Below are 21,320 nucleotides of genomic sequence, written 5' to 3' on the forward strand. Positions count from 1 at the left end.
CTGTGTATAGAGAATGGGTGAATTCTAAAGGAGTGGAGGCTGGAGGAGATGTGAGGAGACCAGTTGTTCTAGGTGAGAGGTGTCTTCCAACAGCGTGTGACAGGAAGGGGCAAAAGTAAGTGGATTCCAAAAATAATAGTAGGTAATATCAGTAGGACTTGGCGGTTGGTTAGATTTGAAGGGGTGTCAAAAATAACTCGGGTTTCTGGCATGAGCGACTGTGTGTGGCCCTGTTTCCTGAGGAGGAACTATCTGCTCAGGAGCCAGGGTCAGGCTTGGGCTGGGGAGATTGATTTCAGTGTGAACATTTTAGCTTCGAGGGATCCGTCATGGTGATTTGGTTCCTCCAGTCGCCCTTTGAGGAAAGTGGAATTACCCACATTTGTTATTGAGAAACTGAGACTTGGAGAGGTTGGGTGGTTTGCCTGAGACTACACAGTGAGGACAAGGCTGAGCCTGAGCTGGAGCCCATACTTTACCCCTAAAGCTGTGCTTTTCAGACCATACCACATGGGCCACGTGCTACCCTGTCGGCATACCAGTTCTCTGCCTCCACACAACCCCCGTCTGCCAAGTTGTCTGCTCTGATCATCAAACAAGTCCCCATGCCTCTTGTTCTCCAGGAGTCCTTCATGGAAGTGCGAAAGAGAGCTTTCCTGGCTCTGCCCTACCTAGAATTAGAACACACCAGGAGTCATCCCCACTTTTCCACGTATTGTTCACTCACTCAATCTTGTACTGTTCCGCTCACCTCTGACACATGTTGAGTGTAGGTCATCCAATCTGGACCTGAACAAGACTTCAGAAAACACAGTAGAGCCATTTGCATAGGACTTTACACTTCCAGAGAACTTAACAAATATTACCTCTTTGATCCTCACCTCAGCTCTGGGAGAAAGAAAGGACGTGTACATTCCTTCAGCAAACATTTTGGAGCAGGTGCCCACCATGCGCAAGACGCTTTGCTGGACCTTGACTGGTGTTACAAGGATGACTAAGATGCCGTCCTTGTTCTCAAGGGGTTTAAGGTCTACCAGGGAAAACAGATGATAGACTAAGAAGTTAAGGGACTTGTTTTGAGAGTTCCTCAAAGTTACGGTCCTCTAAATAAGGAGTCACTTGGACTGCCTATTGAAATAAAAATAGTATTCATACCACAGACCTGCTGAGTTGAACCCACAGGGTTGGAGCCTCAAGTAATTCATATGCTGCTCCTTAGCTAGTAAATGATCCACTTGAGATGTGAGCCTTTTCTGGCTACATTACCAGAGACTTTCCCACTCCATTTTTCTGCCCTCTACTTTTACAGATGAGAGAATTGACACGTGTAGAAGTCAAGTGGGTAGTGGCCCACAGTGAATTAGAGACAGAATTGGAATTAGCATCTGAATTTCCCTGATTTCCAAGCCCAACGCTTTTCTGCAACATCATTTAAAGTGTTAACTTTGCACTCTGGTTCTGATTGAAACCACTGCTTTTACTTGATCTGTACCCTTTTTTCCCTCTAAATGTCTTCAATTACATAAGCTCTTAGGGAGCATTTGTGTCATATTCTGTCAGCAAGGATTGTCTGCAAACTGGCCTCTTTTCTTTACTATAGGGATGTGCTATGTTTCCAGCCTCAGACCATGGGGAAAATTCTACCCAGAGGCAGAATCCTTGGAAAGTTAGGGTTCCAGGAAGCTGCTTAAAGCTCCACCCTGGCAGATAAGGGAAACCAGACCAGTAGGACCAGGTCAGGGTTCAGTGAGTGTGGACTTTATCTAGAACTAAGGTCCTGGCAAAGTAGCTCTTTCCTGGTTACTACTCCTCGCTTTGGGCAGGGATTCAAGAACATTACTTTGCCCCAGACTCAAAACACCTAGGTCAGCCTATGTATAGTGTACTTTTTATATCTATCTGTCTATCATATGTGTTATATATCTTTATATACATGTATTGCATATATGTATTATGTATTTGTATCTCATGTATATATCATCATATAATATTTGTGTGCACATGTGAGATGTATATATTATATGTGTGTTTGTATATGTATGCATGTGTGTACATATGTACGTAAAAAAGAAAATAGAGAAAGTCCAGTAAAGACCAATTAGATCTACATACAGGCACAGGTCATATAGCTTTTGGTTTAGGAACACAGACCTTGAAGTCAGTTACTTAACCTCTGTTCACTCATCTGAGAATGGAGATGTACTACCTGCCTCACCAGGCTTTTGTGATGGTTAAATAAGATAATGTATGTCAAATGTTTAGCATGGTACCTGGTAGCTAGTAAGAACTTAATAATTATTATCACAGAACAGGGATATTCTCGGCCTTTCCCTCATTTACACATTTGTGGTGGGATGGGGCTGAGGATGAAGAGATCTCCCATTGGAAGGGGCTGATACCACCCAGCTTAAGCCAGCTGTCACCATATGAGACTAAAGCCCCAGTGATGCCAGAACTTCTGCCTTTTCAAGAGAAACCAGAAACCTGTATTTTTAAATATGAAATTGCCTGATTTTTAAAATTTTTAACAATTAATTTTAAACTCACATATATACATATATGTGTATGTGTGTGTGTATACACACATATATGCATATATGTATATATGGTGTATACACACACACACACACACACAAATACCATAGGCCAACAGCAGGGATTTGTGGGCTGGTACCACTCTTCAACTTTGCTGTCTGGAAGGTCATCAGAACTTTCCTTGCTTCCTCACACACCCTCTAGGCTAGGATGAGGAGGCTTGTTTCACCATGTATTTGCAGAGCGCCCATCCTGTGGCTGGTGCCGGAGAACATACCAGGAAGAACACCCTGTAACCATTGCCCTCTGGCAGAGGCAGGACTAACACAGCAGATGATAGGGAGCAGTGTAGGCAGGAGGAACCTTTGTGAAAGAATGTGGGCTGCATTGTAAAGAAAAGGATGAGGAAATGGAAGATTTCTGTGAACTGATATGGAGTTTCTTTGAGGGTATATTAAATGAGAAATCAAAGTTTAAAAGGTGTAGGATACTACCTGTTGTGGAAGCAAGAAAGGAAAATAAGAGTATTTATATGTGTTTGCTTAGTTTTTACAAGAAGAAACACAGAAAACCAAAAACAAATGAAAGTGGTTACTTGGGGAGGAGTGGGATGAAGGGACAGGGACACTTCTGAATATACCTTTTAAATTGCATTTTGACTTTTCAACCATGTAAATGTCTGACAAATTCAAAATATTAAATTAAATAAATAAACCTGAAAAAGCAAACCCTAAAATTACAGACAAATATGAAAAGAAACCTAGGGACTTCCCTGACGGTACAGTGGTTAAGACTCCACGCTTCCACTGCAGGGGGCGCAGGTTCGGTCCCTGGTGGGAGACTAAGATCCCACATACTGCATGGTGCAGCCAAAAATAAATAACCTAAATGCATTTCAAATTGATAACATAAAGAAGAATTAATCCAAAGTAACTTTTGCACACAGTACTGGCTGTATACCTTTAGTGGGATATAGTCTAAGGACAGAAAGAATTGCAAGGAAACGCTGAACTTTACTTAGTAAGTTTGCTGTTGCCAGTGTTACTGATGTAGTAACTCTGGAAACAGTATTTGATGTATTACAGAAGAGAGCAAATGAGTAAATATATTACTGTTGTTTGTGAATAAGGTTCTCACTATGGGAAAAGGAACATAAAATATGGAATTGGGGAAGATGAGGAAGAACCCTGTAGTGTTGGAGTTAAACAAGATTTTATTGTGAACTCACAATTTCTTAATCAATTTATTTTCTGGCTCTGTCCATTGAAAGGGCCTAGAAGCAGTGACAGCTTAGCAGCAATGAACACCTAGCATCCAGACCTTGTTTCTAAATACATTTCCTACTAAAAGGAACCAGGGCTCCTTAGAGAAATGTTTGAGTCAAAGTCTGACATAGGGAAAATACAAGGTGAGCCTGGAGTATTTCTGTGTGTGTGCCAGAAAATAAGGATGCACTCAAAGACAGATAGTGACACTTTAAAGGACACAGCTGGCTTGTAGAAGCTTCCACCAGCCAAATTGGGACAACTTTAACATTTTTTTAAAAGCAGTAATGAATTATAATGCACTGCATTGGGGGAAAAAAATTCATGAGTTCATAGCACTATTCCAGAAAAGGGACAAAATGACCTTCTTTACAAGATTGCCTGCTAATAGATGTAGAAGGAATGATAGGATTCCTTCACCTCATCATGCTGCCCCTTCAACTTTAATATAGGTTTGAAAATTTTCCCAAAATGCCATTTTGCAGCCACCAGTGCAGTAAGTGGTTCAGGCCAGGATCATCAATAGATAGTAAAACTATTGGGTGGGAAGCTGTTGGACAACAGGATATTCACCAGTCTCAAAATATCACCCCACAGATTTCCCACTAATTCAAATGGGAAAATATACTTTTACCATTGAGAAATCTTAGGAGCACCAACTTATCTAAGTAATCAAACCTAGGATCACCAGAAATGGGCAAGTTATGCTACATCACTTATCTAATATTATTTTTAAATGTTTAATCTGAATCTAATCCTGAGGAGACAGGCAGATCTGTTGCAGGCCATTCAATAAGACAACTGGCCTGAACTCTTCTACATGTCAGTGTTAGTAGAGACCAAGAAAAGTAGGCAGGCAGGGGGCTGATATTCTAGATTAAATGAATCTAAAAACCATGAATGAATGCAATTCTGAGATCTTTGACTGGATCGTGTATTGAGGCAGTTGGGGAACAACTATGTAGGAGATTAATGAAACAATTAGGGAAATTTGAATATAGACTATATATTAGATAATATTATTATTTTTTGTTTTTATTTTTTGGCTGTGTTGGGTTTTCATTTCTGTGCATGGGCTTTCTCTAGTTGTGGCGAGTGGGGGCTGTTCTTCGTTGCGGTGCGCAGGCTTCTCATCGTCGTGGCTTCTCATCGTTGTGGCTTCTCTTGTTGTGGAGCACGGGCTCTAGGCGCGCGGGCTCCAGTAGTTGTGGCTTGCGGGCTCTAGAGTGCAGGCTCAGTAGTTGTGGCGCATGGGCTTAGTTGCTCTGTGGCATGTGGGATCCTCCCGGACCAGGGCTCAAACCCGTGTCCCCTGCATTGGCAGGCGGATTCTTAACACTGCGCCACCAGGGAAGCCCTAGATAATATTATCGTATCAAAGTTAAACTCATTGGGTGTCCTGATGGCATTGTGGTTATATAGAATTCCAAGGGTCTTGGGGGACATATGCTGAAGTATTTAGGGGTAAAATGTCATGATGTGTGCAACTTTCAAATGGGAAAAAGTGTATAATCATAGAAAGATAAAGCAAGTGACAAATGTTAATTGGTGAATCTAGATGAAGGGTATGTAGGTGTTCATCATGCTGCCCCTTCAACTTTAATAATAGGTTTGAAAATTTTCCCAAAAAATGTTGGGGTAAAAGAAATGTGAGCTGCAGTGGCCAGGGAATGCTTCATGGAATCAATGCCATTTGACTAGAGCCTTGAAAAAGGAGTAAAGGAGGGATAGAGAGAAGGGATGGAGGTCTTCATAAAGCAGAGGTGAGAATGAGCACAGAATCTTAGGATCCAGTAGAGGTAAGGAAAAGTGAACAAGTAATAAGAGTGAATCTGAAAGGTACTTGGATCCACTTGATGAAAGGCCTTTAACACCAGGTAATTGCACACACATCCGATCATATAGATAGTAAGAAGGGGAAATCATAAGTTCTTGACCAGGGTGAGACCCAAAGAAATATTGTTTGGGAAAGTTAGTCCTTTGTGGTAGAATGCTGGAGGGACTGGAGAGTGAAAACAAGAGGTTTGTTTTTTTTTCAGTCATCCAGACTGAGGCAATGGACATGTGGCTTAAAGTGATGGATATCAGTGATAATGTAAAGGAAGGAGCAACTCTGGGAAAACATAAAAGGACTTACCAGTCTCCATAACTGACTGGATAAATATGGGGGTTACTGAGAAGTTGATTCAGAAGATCTATCTCAGTGATGTCATTTAGAGAGCCACAAATTTTGCGGGAACTTCTCTACTCTCCTGGGCCTTCTCCATACCCATCAGATTTAGGCTGATTGGAATCTGATCTCTGCTGCCCAGTTTTGATGGGAATGTCATCAGGAAGAGGGAGAGCCCACCATTAAAGTCTTGATCTGCTGATACAGGTGTTTCTTCCTCCTCTAATTCAGTGGTAGTTTTTCCTCCTTTAAGCTCTCAAAGAGAAAAAAAAATTTGCATCTGTTACAATTATACTTATGTTGTAATCCCCCATGTCCTCCACTGTCTCTGCCCTAGCCTGTGTTTCTTTTTTTTTTTTTTTTTTTTTTTTAGAGGAGCTTTCAATGGCTGCTGAAATGATCCTTGTCTTTGCCCCTAACAGTCCTCTACAGCCAGGTACATAAACCTTGGCTTCATGTGCTTTGCGTTACGTTGAACAGCTCACAACTTAGCTTAAATGCAAAACCAAACCAGGTTAAGTTACCAGACCATTCCTTCTAAGCTTAAATGTGGGCATAGGAAACCAGTTTCCTGCAGAGTCAAGCAGAACAAGGCAAGGAGGTGGCCCAAGCTGTCCCAAGATAGAATGGGCTTTCTCCTGAAGTAGTAAGGAGGGAGAAGTGCAAGCCCATTCTGGGTAACCCAGGGGTGGGATGTTGTGGATCTAGCCGAAGACAGCAGATGAGCAGCTGGAATAAAAAACCTTTAAAAGTTCATTCTGAGAATCCCTCACCGATGTGGGGAGCGGAGCTGTTGCCATTCAGTTTTTATACTAAAGTTCCATATGTATACCTCATCCATTATCTGCAAGTGACTGTGTCTTATTCATTTTTTTACCCCATAGTGCCTGGCATAGTATCTAGAGCAGCGCTGTGCAATTGAACTTTCTGCAGCGATGGAAGTGTTTTATTCTGCACTGTCCTGTATGGTAGCCACTACCCATAGTACAACTGAGAAACAGAATTGTAAAATTTAAATATCTACATGAGGCTAGTGGCTGTTGTATTAGATAGATAGCACCGTTCTAGAATCTAGGACTTTTGTTTGTTTGTTTGTTTTGCGGTATGCGGGCCTCTCACTGTTGTGGCCTCTCCCGTTGTGGAGCACAGGCTCCAGACGCGCAGGCTCAGCGGCCATGGCTCACGGGCCCATCCGCTCCGCGGCATGTGGGATCTTCCCGGACCGGGGCACGAACCCATGTCCCCTGCATCGGCAGGTGGACTCTCAACCACTGCGCCACCAGGAAAGCCCTAGGACTTTTTTTTTTCCATTTTATTGAGGTATAATTGACACACAGCACTGCCTAAGTTTAAGATGTACCGCATAGTGACCTGGTATCCATGTATTGCAAAATGATTACCACAGTAAGTTTAGTTATCATCCATAGATTCTAGGACACTTATTAAATGATGAGCTAAGTTGAATCTTTACCTTGGATGAGGAGGTGGGGGGTGGCAGGGCATGATGGACTAGGGTACTTTGAAGAAAGCCAGAAGTTGTAGCTTCTGGAAGTCCACCTTCTTGTCTGGCTGACAGGTGTGGTAATGGGGAGTAGAGTAAGAACATCTGGGAAGAAGGAACAGTATGGGCGGAGCCAGGAGCCGGAAACCATGGCAAGTGAGAGAACAGTGAAGAGCGGGGACCAAAAGTAGGACGGAGCATTCACTGTGTCAGGCACAGGGGGTGCTGATCAACAAGACCACCCTGACTTCGTGGACCTTACAGCCCTACGGACAAGCACACAAGCATCTCTGCTGATTGTATACAGTCAGGATAGGTACTGGGAGCTGTGGGAGACAGTGGAGGGGTGCTGACTGGCATCAGGCAGTACCTCCTTTTCGATGCTGTGGCTAATGGCCTCGCTTGAAGACAGGGTGACCTTTCTCCCAAGTACAATGGGGAAGCTCTAAAAGGTTTTAATCAGCAAAATGGCACAGGTAAATCTGCATTTTAGTAAGGGGGTTCTACTGCATTGGCCAGTTTCCACCCCGGGTCCTTCTTAAGCTTGATTGTGGTTTTTCTTTTAAACCAACCATCTCCAGTGTCTTGTCTGGTTTATGTCTTGTTTCGTTTTTCTTCCTTGCTTCCTCCTTTCCTGCGTCACTCTCTCCTGGGCCCCACGCTCTCTTCTTCCTTGATGTCCTTCTCTCTCTGATCCAAAGATCAGCCAGTAAAAAGCAGTCTCACCTGTCCAGGTAAGTGGGGTGCCAGGGTGAGGGGGGAAGAAGACCCCTCTTTTAAATTTAAAAGTTATTTATTTGTACTGTGTTGTAATTATTATTTGAATAGTTAGTACCTTCACATGACTCAGAATTTAAATGGTACAAACAAGAAGATAATGAAAAGATTCCAACTCCATCCCTTTGCCCCTGGCACAGTTTCCTTCCTCAGAGGCAACCAGTGATATATGTTTCTTTTGTACCCTTTCAGAGTTATTTTACACATTTTATATATAGGTAAGCAAACATATAAACAAATCATTCCTTCTCTTTTACCGTCTACATAATTCTGCATCTTCCTTTTTCCACTCAACAGCATGTCTTGGAGACTATTCCTTATCATATACAAAGAGCCCCCTCATTCTTTTATATGACTGAATACTGTGTCATTATATTGATATACTGCGGTTTATTTAACCAGTCACCCATTATGAACACTTAGATTCTTTGCAGTGTTTTGCCACTGCACACAGTGCTTACATGAAGCCCCTTCTACATAGTCATTTGCTAGATATGAATAGGAGACACCCTCTGGAGGGGCAGCAACTATTGATTAGGAACTGGCAACTTGTACACTTTTCTAAAAAGGAGAGGCATAGAAATGATCTGAGCTTCTCCTGTTCCTGCAGGGGCCCTGTTATTAGATCTGGTTTGGTGATCCATGGTTCCTTGAGGTTGTAGGGCCTTAATAGTTTCTAAACAGGGTGCCTCAAGCTGGCTGTAGGAATGGGGTTGGAATACTACCACCAAACAGACCAGATTCCTGTTCTCCCATGGTACACACAAAATAAATGGAATTTCAGAGGCTTGGGTCATCATTGTACACCTCCTTTCTAGAAAAGGGTACAAGTTGCCAATTACCCAACTAAAGGCCTAGTTACCCTCCTAGAGACACTTGTTTTGGAGAGGGACGAAGAGACGAAGCTAAAGTGAGAGAAAGTGTCTCTGATACAGCCACTGCAGTCCTCTGCTGTGTCCCTGCAGGCCTCTGTGTGTTTGTGACCCTCCCATCCTTGCCTTCCAGTCCCCCCATCCTTGCCTTCCAGTCCCCCCTTCCTTACAAATCATCACCTAAAACTAACTAGCTGTTTGTTTTTTTCTTGTCTTTTTCTCGCATTCATTTTCTCTGCTGCCTCCGTTCTGTTCCATCAGCCCCATTGCAGCCTGGTAAGACCCAACAAGCATGTGTATTTGTTCACACTCTGTTCTTGCTATTGTCTCTTTGTCTCCTGACTCCAGGAAGGGCTATTTCCCTTCACGCCTTGCTGGGTATTAAAGAGATCATGCTTGCCTTGCCAACCTAGGATTCCAGATAGGTGATGTTGCCAGTGGTGTAGATGTGGCTGATCTCCCACCAGATTGAGCGGGTTACAGGGTGAGAGGGTCGGTCTCTTGTTACCCAAGACTCAGGGCCCCTTTGACAGAGCTTCCTTCTGCTACAAGGCTGGTCCCTCCCTGCCCAATTCATTGTTGTGCTTTTCTTGCTCTTTCTCCAGGTTAAGTAGCCTGTCTTTGGGAGATTCAGCACCTGAACGCAAGTCCCCTTCCCACCACCGGCAACCCTCCGACACCTCTGAGACAACAGGTAACCTTCTCGGGGCATTAACACGTAGACACAGAGGTGTTTACCCATACAGACAGATCCGTATACCCCAGATGTAAAGCAACTTAGCCTTTATATTGAGCTCATAATATGTGCTAGATATTGTGTTATATGTTTTATACAGATTACCTTATTCAGTCCTTTATTCAGTCCTTTTATCAATTGTAGAAAGTAGATTTTATCATACCTATTTTATGGATGAGGAAGCTGAGACACAGTGGTTAAAAAATTTGCCAAGTGTACAGGCTTGTAGGAGACAAAACCAGGACCTGAAACCAGTTGAGTTTTAACTCTAGAATTCATGCTTTCTCCATCACAGGAAGCAGTCACACATACCTGCACACATGCACGATGTCTAGTACACGCCCACAGGGATGGAGTCAATTAGGAGTTATAGTCTCTCTTTTTTCCTACGCTCTGCACATGGTTGTATGTGTGACAAACAGGGTTTTCTCTTGTCATTTATTCTTCCCTGGATTTTGACAAGGGGCCAGCCCTCAGTCACCCCACGTGAGTTACCCAGCTCTGCAGAATCAACAAGCACTGGTGTCCCACTTGCTGTATTCATTGGATGTAATTTGATGGAAAACTTCCAGTCTCACTTAGGCTTCAATCCCAGGGCTGCTTCTCTGTAACACTAGCCTTCAGGCTGGAGTTGGCCATGCCCCTTCTTCGACCAGTCTCACCCAAACAGGCCTAAAAAGACAGACATACATAAGAGAGACAAACATCTCAGCACCTCAGAGAAAGGAATTTCTTGTATAGAATACAGAGTAGGTGACAGGGTTTTGTCGATCACTGAGGAAGGCAGGCATTGCAATAGTGTGTGGGGGCAGGAAAAGTCTGGGGAATCTGGAAAGGCTTTCTGGAGGAAGAAACACACTGGGACTTCCCTGGGTTGGTCTTGTCTTGTGTGCACTAACTTTCTGATGACAGTTCCTACCGAACTCCCTTCTTTCTCCTCCTTACCTCTCACCAGGTCTTGTTCAACGCTGTGTCATCATCCAAAAGGACCAGCATGGCTTCGGCTTCACAGTCAGCGGGGATCGCATTGTTCTGGTGCAGTCTGTGCGGCCTGGTGAGTGTTGCGTCCCTGCTGCCTGCAGTGTTCTTACAAAGCCACCATGTATGTGACAGTGCCATAGGACTTGAAGAACTTGCATGTGCTTTCTCTGGAGGCCTGGGCATCCTGGGGCATGAATGATTCATTGTAGAACTGGTTCCCCAGGGGCATCTGGGGAAGTCTCCACAACGCTAAGCTTCCAGGCAGAATGTCTAGGGATCACACTCCAGGCTTGTTTCCCCTGTTGGAAGTGTGAAAATGGCAGAATAGCCTTCAGGTCATCAGGCAGGTGCCTGATTGCCCTCCAGGGGAGCTCCTCATCCTGGGTTGGAAGATGCTGTGGAAAAATCGAAGACCCGCTTTCTTCTTTCTCACCTTCACATGACCTTGCTCCGTGCACGAATGGTCACTGTGCTGCAGCAGTTCACAGTTGAGACAGGCACACTGGTCTAAATGTATTTGCAGATATATTAACACTAAGTAATAAATGACCTAAAGATGTGTGTTGGACAGTACGTGGGAGGAAAAGGTGTTTGTAAGTTTGTATTTGGGTAGTTGGTGGTTTGAAGCTAAGTATTTCCCTTCTGATCAGTTTAGGAAGCCTCCTTAGAAGAAAATAGGATTTCAGGAGTAGTTTGAAAGATGGCCATGGAAAACACATTGGCAGGATAGAAATTTGGTGGGAAGGGAGTAGAGAGTGGGAGGGCATTATAAGCAAATCTATCAGTGATGTGTGAAAAAGCTTCAGATATTTCAAAGCACTATCATATGTCAGGTGGTAGAATCATTGTTGTTAAGTGACCCAGACTGAAGAAGATGATCAGGAAGGAGATGGGAGTAGGGGAGAGTATGAAGCAAGTATCCCTGACACAAGCAAGTATCTGTAACAGGAGTGAACTTCAGTGTAGCAAATGGGATTGGGCCTGGCAACGTGACACATCATAGGCTTGAAGAAGAGTACAAGGAAAGGGGTAGGGGACAGGCCAGCATTTTCCCACTAAGTACAGTGCAAAATGGGATGGAAATATACTTACATAACCTGGGAGAAATATTTGGGATTTATTTAATGGGAAAAGTGAAAAGAGAATTTCAAATTTATGACCAAAATGAGGTATGTGGATCATACAAGGATATAAGTAATTATAGCTCCTTATGTTCGGTAGTTAACTTTTGTCAGTGAGAGGTTTGTTTTTCATATCCTAGGGTAGAGCTCTGAAAAGATACTTTTCTTCTTTGCTTCCATATTCTCTCAAGGCTCCTGTACTAGGGCGAGACAGAGCAAGTGGGACTGCCAGTAACTTGTACTCTGCCTCTATGGTCTGTTTGATACAGAAAGTATGGGGATCCCCTCCAGTGAAGTGTGAGTTCAGCACTCTTCCAATTTTTCCTCCTCTCAGACCTAGAGAGGAAAGAACAAAAGGATGGCTTGCAGTAAAATATGAGTTTTGGAAAATCTGTGTATGTATGAGTATTTCGGGCAGGAGAGAGGGAGAGACTTCATTTGGATTGGCATTGAAATCACAAGAGTAACAAAGCAGTTGTTGTCTTTTCCAGATTTTAGCCTTCTCAATTCACTGTTTCTCAGAGTGTAGCCTGTGTTCTGCCTACATCAGAATCACCTAGGTCCTTAGGATGATTGAAATCCTCATTCCGGGGCCCAGTCCCAGAAGTACTGAATCACTTGCTAGCAAGGGGGTCAAGGACTATGCTTTTTAAAAAATTCTCCTGGTGAGTCTCATGCTTACTGAAGTTTAGAACTTCTGCTCTAATTTCTTTACGCTGAAAAGTTTAATTTCTTTTAATCCCTAAGTTATTAGAAGTCACCTCACGTGTTTCATACATTCAGGCAAAATAGCTCTTTCCTCTCCACCTTTAGATTCTAGATGACAGTGTAAAAGAGAGTTTTCAAGCTACTTGCAAGTACTTTTCCATAAATAGTACACTTTTTTTTTTTTTTTGCTGTACGCGGGCCTCTCACTGCCCTGGCCTCTCCCGTTGCGGAGCACAGGCTCCGGACGCGCAGGCTTAGTGGCCATGGCTCACGGGCCTAGCCACTCCGCGGCATGTGGGATCTTCCCGGACCGGGGCACGAACCCGTGTCCCCTGCATCAGCAGGCGGACTCTCAAGCACTGCTCCACCAGGGAAGCCCAATAGCACACTTTAGATGAGGGTAGTCTGGGTCCCAATACTGAAAAGCCAAATTGGAATGTAGTCATCACTGTAATTTCTCTTTTCAGACTAGAAACGTCTAGATGTGCTTTGTCGGAGTTTTGTTTTGATCAGATGAATGCAACTTACAGATTAAGGATCATCTTGGGGCAGATTTACAAGAAACATAATTTTTAGGCTTCTCGTGAACTTCTTTCTTTTTTTTTTAATAAGCTTTCTGAGTGAACATATTTTTTAATTTTATTTATTTATTTATTTGGCTGTGTCAGGTCTTAGTTGCGTTACGTGGGAACTTTCATTGCAACTCGCAGGCTCTTCGTTGTGGCACACAAGCTTCTCTCTAGTTGTGACATGCAGGCTCCAGAGCACGCAAGCTCAGTAGTTGCGGTGCACAGGCTCAGTAGGTGAGGCATGCGGGCTCAGTAGTTGTGGCACATGGGCTGTCTAGTTGAGGCACGTGGGCTCAGTAGTTGTGGCACGTGGACTCTCTAGTTGAGGCACGTGGGCTCGGTAGTTGTGGTGTGTGGGCTTAGTTGCCCCGCAGCATGTGGGATCTTAGTTCCCCACCCAGGGATCAAACCTGAGTCCCCTGCATTGGAAGGTGGATTCTTTACCACTGGACCACCAGGGAAGTCCCTCATGAACTTATCTCATCATTAGTGTTTCTTATGCTTCCTGGGTATAACTTAAACTAGGACTCTAACTTATTTAAAACTACATTTGGCCTTCCATATCCGCGAGTTTCGCATCTGAGAATTCTGCATCCATGGATTCAACCAACTGCAGATTGAAATTTCCATCTGCAGTTGGTTGAATCCACAGATGCGAAACCTGCAGGTGTGTACTACTCCATTTTAAGTAAGGGACTTGAACATCTGCAGAGTTTGATATCTGTGGGAGGTACTAGAGCTAATCCCTGGTGGATACTGAGGGACAACTGTACGTGGTGATCTAAACCACTGCAGTGGGCTTCCCTGGTGGCGCAGTGGTTGAGGGTCTGCCTGCCAATGCAGGGGACACGGGTTCGTGCCCAGGTCCGGGAAGATCCCACATGCCGTGGAGCGGCTGGGCCCGTGAGCCATGGCCGCTGAGCCTGCGCACCCGGAGCCTGTGCTCCGCAACGGGAGAGGCCACAACAGTGAGAGGCCTGCGTACTGCAAAAAAAAAAAAAAAAAAAAAGCCACTGCAGCTCCAGAACAACTTTTTAACAGAAAATAAAGCAGTGATCATTATTATCCTTAATGCTAGGAACCCCCATAATATCCTTGTGAACCTCTCAGGGCTTTGGGACCACATTTTGAAAACGCTTGTTTTAATCCTTTTCTCATATTCCTCTTAAAAATGATTATTACTTCAGCAATTATTTAATACAGTGAACTCATTCTTCCCACTGGATAATAGAAATAACTCTTATTTGACCTTGGAACACATCTAGACACATTCAAATAAAGCACACATTACTCTCCCCAGAGCATGGCCATGCCTCTCTGCCACCTTGGCCTGGCTCTCAGAGGGGAAGTCTGGCTGCTGAGCCAGGTGGAGGAAAGAGCAAGAGATGTGTCCTTATACAGTCCAGTCCAGCTCCAAGGTAGTTGTGTCACTGGAGCAGAATAGGACGTACACCCAGCATTTGAGGCACTTGACACAGAGAGGTGAGAAGAGATTTGAGGGGGAAGGTGATCTGACAGGGTCGCTGGTGTAGATTCAGCCACCTCTGGAAATGTCGTGGGGCTCTGCTGACCAGGCCTTCTCCTTCCTCACAGGAGGCGCAGCCATGAAAGCCGGTGTGAAAGAGGGCGACCGGATCATCAAAGTGAGTGACCTTCCCTCTCCGCCCCCAGAGGAGGGGGTGCAGCATCACTTCTGGCCTTGGCCATCCTCCACACTTCCGTTTTCGTACCAGCTGTCATCAGCCACTGAGTGGGGGTGGGGGGGGTGGTACCATGAGAGTGAGTAGTATAATGTGACAGAGACTGGGGACTAAGATAGCTGGGTTCCATATTCTAGGCCCTTCTTGACTCTGACCAAGCTTCTGTAATGTTCTACTATGCTAGAGAACATTGATAAATGGCTCCCTAAAGGAGTGGCGATTGACCTAGGAGAAGGATCCCCTGGGCTTCCACTGCCATTACTCAATAATGTCGTTTGTCCCCCAACAGGTGAACGGCACCATGGTGACCAATAGCTCACATCTGGAAGTGGTGAAGCTTATCAAATGTGAGTTGGGGAGAGCTGACAATGAAAGAAATTAGGGGATCAAATGGGGCATGGGTGGAAGCAGGCCTGTTGCTCCAGGAGGCTTCGTTTGTAGACGTGCGAGGCAGCCGAAGTCTGTCTTCTTGGCCTGATCAGTGCCATAGACTACCACAGTTCCCCACTGTCATTTCAAGTGGAGACACTATTAGTCTCTCATCCGACATCTTTATTTTTCCACCCATCTTTGCCCTATGTTTTAGATCATATTCTACTAAGACCAGGTCTCACTCAGATACTGCTCACTCCCCTCTCCCAGTCCCAGGAAACAGGGACTGGGCAGGCAGCTCCCAGATAGTTCCGGGTGGGATTTTGGTTGAGGTCTCTACATGAGGAAAGGGAAGGAAGGGATACTTGTGTTGATGCAGGATGGAAGGACAGGAATTAAAGAACAGGTGGGGCATTAAAAGTGAGGAGAACTTTACCTGCAGAATTATAAGCTTAATGGAAGGAGAAGGGAAAACCCCCTCCTTTGTACCTTGAATGTCTGCTGTTGAGAACAATACCACTTGAGCAAGCCTCTCTTTGCCTTCCTCCAGCTGGTGCCTATGTTGCACTGACCCTCCTGGGCTCTTCACCCTCGTCCATTGGTGTCTCTGGGCCCCAGCAGGACCCAGTTCCAGCAGGAGCTCCCCGAGTCACCCCTGTGATCCCACCACCACCACCCCCTCCACCTCTGCCACCTCCACAGCGCATCACAGGACCCAAACCTCTGCAGGTAATGGTCCTCCTACTCCTCTCCTGATTCTGGTGTCCCTTTGAAGAGCTCCGCATTGGAATGAAAGCAGGTTAAATCAAATGGCAGACTGGCAGGAAGAGACAAGCCAAAGAGCTGTATGAAGACCATCAAAAAGTAGAGCAAAATGAGAACTGCATTAAAGGGGTGTTCCATGCCTTAGTGTCCTCTTTCCACGTAAGTGCATATGTACTTTATCAGATAGCAGCAGCAGTTTCCTGTGTGTGTGCAAGACTCTAAGGAGGCCCTTTGAGAGTTCTCCTCCCCATCAGGGAGAAGGTGCACACCTCCAGCCATGGTCAGAGGCATCTGTAAAGACTGTTGCCAGTCATTGTTACAAGGGTATGGAATAAGTCAAGGAGTAGGGGAATAAGCTTCCTGGGGAAAAAGGCTGGTTGGAGGAATGAAATATGGAGCCTAGTCTGTAGGGGAGAGAGTCAGGAAAGGACAAGAATAGTAGGGAGAGAACCCAAGGGCCAGGATAACCTGTGTGAGGAGTTAAAAGAGGACAGGAGGCAGATAGGAATAGGGAACAGGATTTTCTGGTTGGAAAGAAGACCGACCAGCAAGTCCTGGGAGACTTCAGAGAGCAATTGATAACAGATTTGATTACAGCCAGGGTTTCTAGGAAATTAGGAATGAAATCAAAGTCAGATTTTATGTTTACTGAATTTCAGTGAGATACTGAGTGTTATACAAAACATTCTTACAACCCAGGCTCTACTCATAGCTTTCCTTCACCAGGAATCAGCTGGTAGACGAGAATAAAAGCTATTGATCTGGTCCCCAATTCTCACTACTGTCATATTTTCCATTCTTAGGATCCTGAATTTCAAAAACATGCCACCCAGATCCTTAGGAATATGCTGAGGCAGGAGGAGAAAGAGTTACAGGTAAGGTCGCTGCTGAGGGTAGACTGGCCATTGCCTTAATGAAATAATACTTTATCAGAGCAATCTGCCAGTGTGTACAACTTAATTTGCAGGCCATATCCTATCACAGTAAAACCTTAAAAAGTCAAACTGCAGGACTACTAATGAATTGCCATAGGCCAATGGAATTTGTTAAAGCAGAATTTGATGGATAGAGTGAATAGGGTAATAGAGCTTATGGTAATAGATTAGAATGGTGACTATGTAGAGAAAATACAAGTGATGAGACAGGTAGAATAAAATGAGGGAACATGAGAACTGAGGAAAATCAGTTGGAATTGATCTTAGAGGTTCTGGGAAGGGAAGGATAAGAGGGAAGGAAGGTGGGGGTGGGGGATGAATGCCAGGCCAGGCTGATGGAGGAGGGGATGCAGAGAGATTTCCAGGCCTGGAGAATGATGCACAGGGAAGACAGGAAGAAGATTAATTTGGCTGGACGGGAATAACCAGATTCCTATAATAGCCATGGCTTACAGTGGGCTCCTTGCCCCTTCATTTCAATTCAACAAATTTCTAAGTTCCCACTGTATGTAAAGCATTGCTTTAGCTCCTACGGTATACAGAGATTAAAACGATTAGACAGTTCTTGCCCTCAACATGTTTACAATCTCATGGGGAAATTTCATATTACAGTAAGAAAGTGGGAGGAACAAAGAGCTTGCAATAAGAGAACAAAGAAGAGAGCAGTTAATTAATAATGGGAAATGTGAGGGAAACTTCACTGAGAAGATTGTATTTCAGCTGGGCCTTGAAGGATAGGGCTTCAGTAGGCAAAAGAGATGAGGAAGAGAATGCTGGTAAATGGACAGCATAGGTCAAAGGCACCAAGACATGAAAATATACTCATTTATTTAACGAACATTGAGTCCCTGCTGTGTGCTAGGTACTGTGTGTGTGCTGCAGTGGAGGCATGGGCCAGTGCTAGGGACAAAGGTTAGAATGGTTATAAAGATAAGTGAGAGATGAATCTTTCCTTTAAGGAGTTTATAATCCAGTAGAATATCAATGGATAAATGAAGATAAAGTTATACTGCACTATAATAAGTGCTGATACTTACATTTTGCTGCAAGTCATAGAATAATCAAGATAGTGTGGTACTGGTATAAAAATAGACCTATAGATCAGTAGAATAGAATTCAGAGTCCAGAGATTAATCCATACATCTATGGTCAGTTGGTTTTTGACAGTGTCAAGATAGTTCAGTAGAGAAAGAATGGTCTTTTCAACAAATGGTTCTGCGACAACAGGGTATCTATATGCAAAGAATGAATTTGAACTCTTACCTCACACAGTAAACAAAATTTAACTCAAAATGGATCAAAGGGGCTTCCCTGGTGGCACAGTGGTTGAGAGTCCGCCTGTCGATGCAGGGGACACGGGTTCGTGCCCCGGTCTGGGAAGATCCCACATGCCACGGAGCAGCTGGGCCCGTGAGCCATGGCTGCTGAGCCTGCGCATCCGGAGCCTGTGCTCCTCAACGTGAGGCCACAGCAGTGAGAGGCCCGCGTACCGCAAAAAAAAAAAAAAAAAAATGGATCAAAGACTTAAAATGTAAGAACTAAAACTATTTTTAAAAACTATGAAACTCTTAGAATAAAACATAGGTATAAATCTTTATGACGTTGGATGAGGCAGTGGTTTCTAGGCTGTGACACCAAAAGCATAAACAACCCCCCAAAAAAGATAAATTAGACTTCATCAAAATTAAAAACTTTTATCCATCAAAGGACACTATCAAGAAAGTAAAAAGACAACCACAGAATAGGAGAAAATATTTGCAGCACATATATCTGATAAGGATCTAGTACCAGAATATGTAATAGACGCTTAAAACTCAACCCAATTTAAAAGTTAGCAGAGAATTTGAATACACAGTCCAATAAAGAAGACATACAAATGGCCAGTAAGCACATGAAAAGATGCTTAATATCATTAGTCATTAGGGAGAGGCTAACCAGAACTACGAGATACCACTGCACATGCACTAGGACGGCTAGAGCCAAAATAACAGTTATTGGTGAGCATGTGGAGAAGTTGGAGAAATGTTTGTTTATATTTTGTCTACATATCCGCTATCCTAATCTATTCCCACCATAGTGCAGCCAGTTTGGCAGTTCTTCAAAATATTAAACGTACGATCTGTCAATTCCACACCTAAGTGTATACCCAAGAGAGTTCAAAGCATAAAACCTGTACATAAACATTCATAATAACATTGATTAATTGCATAATGGCCAAGAAGTGGAAACAACCCAAATTCCCATTAACTGATGAGTAGATAAACAAAATGTGTTGTATCCATAAAGTGGGATATTATTCAGCCATAAAAAGGAATGAAGTACTGATACATGCTTTAACATGGAAGAACCCTGAAAACAGACTAAGTGAAAGAAGCCAGACACAAAAGGCCACATATTGTATGATTCCATTTGTGTGGAAGTCCAGAATAGGTAAATCCGTAAAAACAGAAAGTAAATTAGTGGTTGCCAGGAGGTGGAGGAAGGGGAAATTGGGAGTGACTGCTTTCTTGTTGGGTTGATAGAAATGTTCTGGAATTAGATAGTGGGGATGTTTGTACAACTCTGTGAATATACTAAAAACCACTGAATTGTATACTTTTAAAAAATATTTATTTATTTTCTTTATTTTTTTGGCTACGTCAGGTCTTAGTTGCGTCCTGCGGGATCTTTTTCGTTGCCGTGCATCGGCTCTTGGTTTTGGTGTGCGGGCTTAGTCGCCCCGTGGCATGTGGGATCTTAGTTCCCCGAGCAGGGATCAAACCCGAGTCCCCTGCATTGGAAGGTGGATTCTTTACCACTGGACCACCAGGGAAGGCCCCTAAATTGTATACTTTAAAATGGTGAAGTTTATGTTATATGAATTATATGTTGATAATAATTTTAAAAATATTTTTAAATGCCATTAAAGCCCAAAAGAAGGAATAATTAATTATGCAGTGATCAGAGAAGGCTTCATGGGATGACATTCCAGTTGGGTTCAGTCTTTTTCACTCTGGAATGTGCTTTGGGCCTTCAGTACCATGATGAGCTTAAAGTTTATTCTGAAAGCAGTGGGAATTGATCAAAGGATTTGAGTAGGGGAGTGATCGTATCTTCAAATCAGTTTTCTTTAGAAAAGTGTGTTAAGTGGATTGAATGGAAAAAAAAAAAGAATGATGACCGATTTAACAAGAACAGCAGGAATAAGAACAGAAGGAGGGATGGCAATGTGAGACACATTGAATCCCCTCCATTCCCTGGCGGTCCAGTGGTTAGGACTCTGCGCCTCCACTGCAGGGGGCACGGGTTCGATCCCTGGTCGAGGAACTAAGATCCCTCATGCCACTCGGCGTGGCCAAAAGAAAAAAGAACAGAAGGAGGGATGGCAATGGGAGACATCTGAGGGGTCAGATCAGTAGAACTTATCAACTGGAAGGGGGAGGTAAAGAAGAAGAAAGAAAAGATAGCCCCAAGTTTGTGTGCCTACACAGATGGTGATACCATTGATGGAGTGAGGCAGAAGAGAGGAGCAGGGTTTAGGGGAAAGGAATGAAGGTAATCTTTGGATGTACTGAGTTTAAGCACCCATGGGGAAGTTCAGATAAACAGATCATCCACCAGGCACATGGAGATAACAAGGATGAACCTCAGGAGACAAGATTGGGTTGAAATAGAGATTCGGGTGGCCTCAGCATACAGGTGGTAGTTGAAATTGGGGACTAGACGGTATCACCTAGGACACCGCTGCAGAAAAGAGGAGAGAGCTGAGGGCGGAATTTTGGAACATCCGTGCTTCTGTAGCACACCGCACCAACCTCTAACATCACAGCAGTTGCTGTTGTATTTGTATTTTAATTATTTATTTGTCCTCCTCTATTGGACTAAGTTCCTTAATGGCCAGGACCATGCCTACATTTGCATATTCCTCCTGCACAGCTGGCACAGGGCCTGGTGTGTATCAGCTCTCTGTAAATGTTTGTGGGGCTGAAGGCTCACCCAGATATAAGAGAGGAGGAAGGGATAAAGCTGTGGTTGGGGAGAGGGGTGTGAGGTGACCCAAGACAGTGTCAAGTTAAGAAGTCAAAAGAGGATAGCATTTGGAGGAGGTGGGTGTTGAAAGAGGTCTGGAGAGATGAGGACTAAGAAGAGACCATTGGATTCAGCCACTGGGTCATTTCGCCTTTGGAAGAGCGAGGTGGTGAGCGGAACTAGGCTGTGTATGCTGAAGAGTGGCTGGAAGGCTAAGAAGTCTGGGCTCTACATAGAGACTCCTGTTTGGAAACATGTGGCTGTGAAAGGAAGGAGAAAAGACTGAGACGGTGGCTTGAAGAATA

General features: G+C 44.0%; 1 protein-coding gene across 8 annotated transcripts in view; it reads left to right on the top strand.

Annotated features, from left to right (window-relative positions):
* ARHGEF11 (Rho guanine nucleotide exchange factor 11) overlaps window positions 1-21,320 on the top strand; it is a 113,873-nt gene that overhangs the window by 54,738 nt on the left and 37,815 nt on the right. For all 8 annotated transcript variants that reach the window (XM_081256683.1, XM_081256690.1, XM_081256686.1 and 5 more), the window contains 6 exons: window positions 9,726-9,814; window positions 10,812-10,910; window positions 14,829-14,878; window positions 15,225-15,282; window positions 15,858-16,036; window positions 16,876-16,947. In XM_081256683.1, coding sequence (XP_081112809.1) covers window positions 9,726-9,814; window positions 10,812-10,910; window positions 14,829-14,878; window positions 15,225-15,282; window positions 15,858-16,036; window positions 16,876-16,947 — 547 coding nt within the window. The remainder of the gene's footprint in view (window positions 1-9,725; window positions 9,815-10,811; window positions 10,911-14,828; window positions 14,879-15,224; window positions 15,283-15,857; window positions 16,037-16,875; window positions 16,948-21,320) is intronic.

The sequence above is a fragment of the Mesoplodon bidens genome, assembly GCF_964165515.1.
Source record: "Mesoplodon bidens genome assembly, chromosome: 2".
Classification (NCBI taxonomy): domain Eukaryota; kingdom Metazoa; phylum Chordata; class Mammalia; order Artiodactyla; family Ziphiidae; genus Mesoplodon; species Mesoplodon bidens.